General features: G+C 45.9%; 1 protein-coding gene across 1 annotated transcript; it reads right to left on the bottom strand.

Moving 5' to 3' along the window:
• Nucleotides 1-4,221: 4,221 nt before the first annotated feature.
• On the bottom strand, nucleotides 4,222-6,095 carry LOC308505315 (prorelaxin-like). The gene is made up of 2 exons (XM_081067345.1): nucleotides 5,770-6,095; nucleotides 4,222-4,727 (listed from the first exon to the last, which is right to left on the bottom strand). Exons 1-2 carry the CDS (start codon nucleotides 5,987-5,989, stop codon nucleotides 4,414-4,416), a joined length of 534 nt encoding a protein of 177 aa, XP_080923471.1. The 5' UTR covers nucleotides 5,990-6,095; the 3' UTR covers nucleotides 4,222-4,413.
• Nucleotides 6,096-6,334: the final 239 nt, after the last annotated feature.

The raw sequence follows: 6,334 nt of genomic DNA, 5'->3' as shown, positions 1-6,334 counted from the left end.
GCCATTAAATGGCTCCCTCTGCACATTTTTTGAAACTCTTAAACTCTTGGGCAATTCTGTACGAGTGCCCCAGGATACTTCTTATCCTTCTGTAGAATCTTTCTCCATGTGGAATGATTGATCCCTCCGATTCCACAGTGTACCATAGCTCCCACGCCCACCCTGGGCCCTGAGCCCAGTGCAAAGTTTTCCCAATGCCGCAGCACATTAGAATCACCTGGGGAGCTTTAAGAGCGCCTCCTGCCTGCGTTCTCTGCCCAAACAATTCAACCTCTGTATTCTGGTATGCAAAGCAGGCATCAGTATCTTTAAAAGTCCCAAGTTGACTACTGTGTGCCAAATAGTTGGAAAACTATCACGTAGCCACTGCCCGAAGAATCTGGTAAAACATTTTTGGAATAATTCCATTGAATATGTGACTTACCGCAATCCTGAAGAAATGAAAACGTGAAACTTTTAAATATACTTGGTTTGACCATAAGTGGGTTATGCAGTACTTTAAATGTATTGTAAAGAGCTCATCATGTCTTTAATATCAGGGCATGCTACTAAATGTGGTGAAAAATGTGTACTATGGAAAGGGAGATGTATTTTGTAACTTGTCTAAAGGTTCGAGCCAAAGTGAAATCTGTTGGGGGCATATTGGTTAATGCCATTATGTGAGTTTCAAGTGTACCATTGTATAATGCTTTATTTGTATATTGCACTGTGTACTCACCACCCAAGTCTAGTCTCCCTCTGTTGCTATATATTTGATTCCCTGGACCCCTGTCATCCTCCCCAGACACTGCTTCCAAGCTGGTAACCACCCTGCTGTCTGTGAGTTTGTTTGATTTGGCCTTGACACCCTGCTCTAAGCTCACTGGCATTACCACAGCAGCTCACTGGAGTACTTTTCTCCAATCAGCATGAATACTCTTTAATGAAATCCTCCATATCCAATTCTGAATCACAGGACCTGGCCTATAAAGTCAATACCATTAATGTACAATTTAAAAGTAATTTTTAATTTTAATTTTTTTTTAATTTTTAACTTTTAATTTTAAAAGTAATTTTTTTTCCAACAACATTCCTGTTCTAGTGGGAAATTGATGTCTCCGCTTGAATTGCTGAATAGAATTTATAAAAGTCAGAAGTTGAACAGAACCCCCTTTGCCTGCCTCATTCAACTTCCAGGCTGTTTCCTAAGGTGCAGGGTCAGACAAGGGAGCTGGATGGAAGGTCAGTCCCGTACCGTGTGTGTCTCTTGGCTCTTGAATTCAGCCAGTAACTATCGAGAGGCACACGTGTATACAACGCCAGGTGTTTTTTATTATTGCTAGTCTGAAATGCGTAGCATTAGTTGGACTCATTTCAAAATTCTTAGTTCCTTGAAGGTGAAGAGAAAAGCATTGCACAGGCCAAGTTTTCTCTGGAGTATTTTGAGAGGATGTGTAACAGTTGAGTGTCTCAGAGTCCATATTGGGTTGTTAGTGTGTAGTCTCTCTCTTTGTCCGTTCTCTCTGTGTCTCTTTGTGTTTGTCTGTCTCTCTCTCTCTGCTTCTCTCTGTCTCTACCTCTCTCTCTCTCTCCCTCGCTCTCTCTCTCTCTCTCGTTCCATATCCTTGGTGGATAGAGTTGGTTTTCCTACATAAATCGGATCTTCATCAGCAGAAAATTAATGGTTGTAGGAATGGTGGGAAGATAAGGAAAAACAGTCACCTGTATTCCTCAAAGCCCAACCACACTACCCTCACGTCCTGATAGCTTCTCACAGACCTCCCTTATTACATTTCCGTGTCTATTATTATCGCATCTCTGATCTATTGATTTCACATATATTGAACAGCTGTCTTTTACATTTTTTTGAAACCCTCACCAAGCTAGAAGCCCAGATTGCCAGTCTTCCCTAGGACTTGACTTCATGTACTCACGTCCTGCATTCTGTTCTCCTAACACCAAGGGAAACGCCCAGACCCACTCAAGCTCAGGGTCTGCTGTCCCCATGTCCTGGTAGAGCAGAAAACATGCACAGAGCGCTGCTGTACCCAGAGGATGTCCTCCAAAGGAGAAAGTAACCTGAGGTTCGCAGTCCATTATTGTAGCCCATGACACTTGTGGACTGAGAAGTTGTGAATCAGAAATGTCGTCTAAACCTCAGACTCAGCGACACCACTGCGTATCAGTGGGAGATAGGTTTCCAGTTTCTTTTGTCAGTGGTCATGATGAATTTGTGTCGCTCTGGCCACACTTCTTACTGTCATCCGAATAGCCAGAGGAACAAGTTAGCACACCTAATATAAGCGGTCTGTGAGGGGATTCTATGGGTGGCTTGGGTCCCTGGGGTTTCCTCGTGCTGCCAAAAGGCTGAAGGCCTGGCCTACTGAAGTAACGGGTCAGCGATGTGCAGCGCTCAGTGGCAGTGCCCTGCCGAGATGAAAGCTTCCGAGGGCATGACTGTGGTCACCTGAGGAAATAGGGCCCTGAGCAGAGAAACAAGCACCCTTGGCAAAGTTCTGCTGATCCCCAGGAGGGAGACGGGCACCTAAATTTTGGGGACCTTGCAGGCTGGAGCAGTAGGTGTTATGGTGGGCGTCACTGAAAACTGCGGGTCCGGCAACCTAACGCTTTGGTGCTTTTGGATTTCAAGCGCAGGTTAATGGGTAGCTCCATTAGAATAATGTGTGGTGCTGAATTGCCAACTCAGCAACAGAATGTGGATTTCTATTGATTTGGTTAAAATGGAGAAGTGAGGGATTTTTTGCCACAGCAGAGACTGCTTGCAAATGTATACCTGTGATACCTAGACATGGTTGTTTAGGAATCAGAAAGGTAGGGGTCATAGCTCACACAGGTAGGGACCAGCTGTGTTACATTTGGGGGCACGTTTCCATCTAAAATAGAGAAAACCGTAGGCCAGGCGTAGTGGTATGTACTGGAAGATGAAAGTCACCGAGTCACCGGTGGTGATAAAAGACCTCAGTGTCCCACTTACAAAATGGCCATGTCGTCAGAGGTAATGAATGCTGATTCTGGAGCAGGGGTCCCGCCTCCAGGGCTTTTGTGGAGGAGCAGATGAGGGATGTGACCAGAGCAAGGTCTGGGAAGACGTCTTCTGCGTCCAGGGAAGCCCCTTTGTTCTGTCTGGGCTGCAAGTTTCCTGGTCAGCGCCCTTGTTGTTTTGGGTTGGACATTTCAGACAGCACCTTTCCTGGCTTTATGAGATGGCTAATGGCCTCTGAGGTTGTGCGTGTGCAGTTTTACAAGTTGGTCTTGGTGAGGACTTCAAAAACTTTAGAGGCCTGATTATTGTTAATCATGTGTAGGATTTGAAATAAGGCAGTCGCTGTCTTAATCCCTTTAAATTCTATTTATAGGCTTTAGATGGAGATTTACTTGTTGTTTAAGTGCATTTTTCTATAAATGCTGCCAAGATTTTATGTGTATGGACTATCGAAGGAACTGCTAAACAGTAAACTGAGAACTTTGTTAATTTACTACTCTAACAAGTTTTCATATTAATCCAGTTACTATTTTACCGAAATGGATTGTAAATTCTACAATAGTGAACCAAAAGTGCATTCTTTGCTAAAGCTGCTTTTCTGTAATATATGACACAGAGATGTTTATTCTTTTATGTATGTATTTATTTTCTGCTTAAAGAAACGTACTTTACTTTTTAGTGTCTTCGATGATAGAATTAAGAGAAGAACCCCGGTTTGAAAAATAGCTGCGTTCATATGGCCCCCACGGAATTCAATTGATTTAGGGTCCAATCTAATTGTTTGTAATTAAAACCTCAATGCAACAGAAAAATGTTTTAAAGTCTATTAGAAAGTCCAAGATTTGTGACTCTTTGTGTATCTGACCTGAGTTAATATCGATGAAAACATTTTGGTCCTTTTTTTATAGCCAGCGTTAAGCTTTGTGTAAGTTGAATTATTTTTAATTTTTCATTTGCTCTCCAAATAATTTGTTTAATATTAAGTAGTGAAAGAACATGTGGACAGTAGGTGTAGAGGAAAAAGTGGGTGACAGATCATAACGTATCAAGTACAAGTTTTAAAAGTGGACTAATCCATTCTCACTAAAGCAAGAAATAGAGTTGAGAGTTTTACTATCTATTTAAAAACAATTTGTAAGTTGACTTACTGTGTGTAAAGTGATAAAGGTTGTGTTATTTTAAGTTAATAGTATTAAAACAGCAATAACAATTATGCCATTAATAAAAACACGCTTTTTAGCAGAAAAGTATTTATTAGCAGTAACTACAATAATGCAAGGAATAATTCCTTACACGCAAAATTAAAAACCCAAACCCTAATGATGATTGTTCGTATTCCAATAATCAGTGGGGTGACAGAGGCATCAGTGAATGTGAACACAGGTGAGACACACAGGTGCTTAGCAGACGAAATACACATTCTCTCCATCTCAGCAGTATCGAGCCAACTCTTTCCTGTAGCAGCCATAGTTACAACACCTATCGACTATTACAGTACCGGCGCTTCTCTTTTGTAGGTAATGTTTAGCTGAGCCTATGTTCTTTAATTCCGACTGACTGCTGTCTTCGGCTCCACTTTGTCCAGTAAGAATATTGTCCTTAAATTCTTCAGAGTTAAGATTTCCATCCTGTAATGCAGCTTGTAGCTCTCGCAGCGATGGCTGCCTCTCTTCTGAAGAAGCAGGAGCAGATTGCAGCATACTTAAGGTTTCTGTATCTTTGGCGTCGGTCAATGACATGATATCTAAGTTAAATAAGTGGGGTGGGGGGAGAGAAAACACAGGTCGATGAACATCAGGAAAACGGTAAAATTTTGCATAGACAGAAGGAAAGCATTGCCTCAATAGCATACACATCAAAAGACTCAGCCAGTATCCCGATAGCTGAACGACTTGGTTTATTATAACTGGGCAGCTTACAGTACTCCAGCGTGACCCAGGTTTTGCTTATTCCCGCGGGACCCTCTGTCATCTCTCCTTCTGTCCACTGTGCAAGTTCCACGTGTTCCCCGGAAGGGGGCCTCTACCTCTGTGAAACTTTTCATTGCAACTTACACTTAGCTTCCAACTTACCTTTATGAATGCCTTATAGCTAACCAAGTGTTTGCTGCTTCTTTTTCAATACATTCTGGATTTGAGCCGCGTTCAATTCTGAGATTTTGCTTTGAAAGATAATCCGTTGCAGCTTCCAGATGCTTGAAGCATCAGTCGGGCTTTCTGTTCTTTGCAGCTGTGTTTGTCTGAAGGGCAAACGCCCCTGCCTCTTGGCCCCCTGATGCCCAGCCATGCTGGATAAGAGCTCACACCCACTGTGTGAGCCCTGCCATCTCAGTCAGGATGCCCTGTCCAGTTGGCCCCGCCACCAGCATTCGCGCCGTCCGGCCCCCACAGCTGGACTCCGGGTCCCCGCCGCTGGCTGCCCCTCCCTGCCTCCTGCGGGGCTTTGGGCAGCCCCCCCCCCCCCCGTGGCCTCCCCGGCCCCCTCCCCTTGTGACCACTCGCTACCCGCGGTCACCCTGGCTGCCAGGAAGTGAAGGGCACCAAGGGAGACCCTGTGCTGTTCCCGCTGCTGCCCCTCTCTCTGGGGAGATCCCCGTGAGACACTCCCCAGAAAAGCAGGTTCCGAGGGAAAAGCCCAAACTTTGAGGCCCCGGGCACCTGAGTCAGGCTGAGCGCTGGCGGTCGGTGAGGTCTGGAGCCCGGAGTGCGGGCCGCGCTTCGGATTGGTCGGCGGCTCGCTGGCAGCCACCAATGGGAAACGCGGACTGGCCAGGGGCGGGGCCTCACCTGCAAGGGCTCCAGTTCTCAGCCCGGGCTCCTTGGGGCTCAGAGCCATCCTGTCCCAGTTGAGGTTGCCGCAGAGCCGGATCCAGTAGAGGGCTAATTCGGAGCCGCACAGCTTGATAAACTCATTCTTCTTCTGGTTCCTCTGGCCTTGGATCTCCGCGGGGAGTTGGCTCAGTAGCAGGCAGACTCCCAGCAGGTAGGACACGAACAGGCGCGGCATCTTGGCCCTTATCTCTGCTCTTCTGGGCGTTTCAGCCTTTTTCTGGACCCCGCGGCTGCTGTGGATCACCAGCCTCTGCCCCTGTGCCAATGCTGGACGTCAGGATGCTTTCCCTTGGCTCCAGCAAGCTTTTATAACCCTCGGACTGCCCCCTAGACCTAGAGTCACGTGGTCCACACTCCTCCCCTTTCCCCACCCACCTCCTTGCCATCCACTGCCCCCATCCCTCACCCCCAGCTCTGGTGTAGGCTTCCTACCTTTCCTCCTTTTGCCCATCTTTCTTTTCTTGGACCTTCTGTGGTTCTAGTTTTTCCTTTTGTTTTTCTTGTCTTCTGGCGGTTGTGT

This window comes from Rhinolophus hipposideros, assembly GCF_964194185.1.
Source record: "Rhinolophus hipposideros genome assembly, chromosome: 11".
Classification (NCBI taxonomy): Eukaryota; Metazoa; Chordata; class Mammalia; order Chiroptera; family Rhinolophidae; genus Rhinolophus; species Rhinolophus hipposideros.
This window is presented reverse-complemented; position numbering and strand designations above follow the sequence as displayed.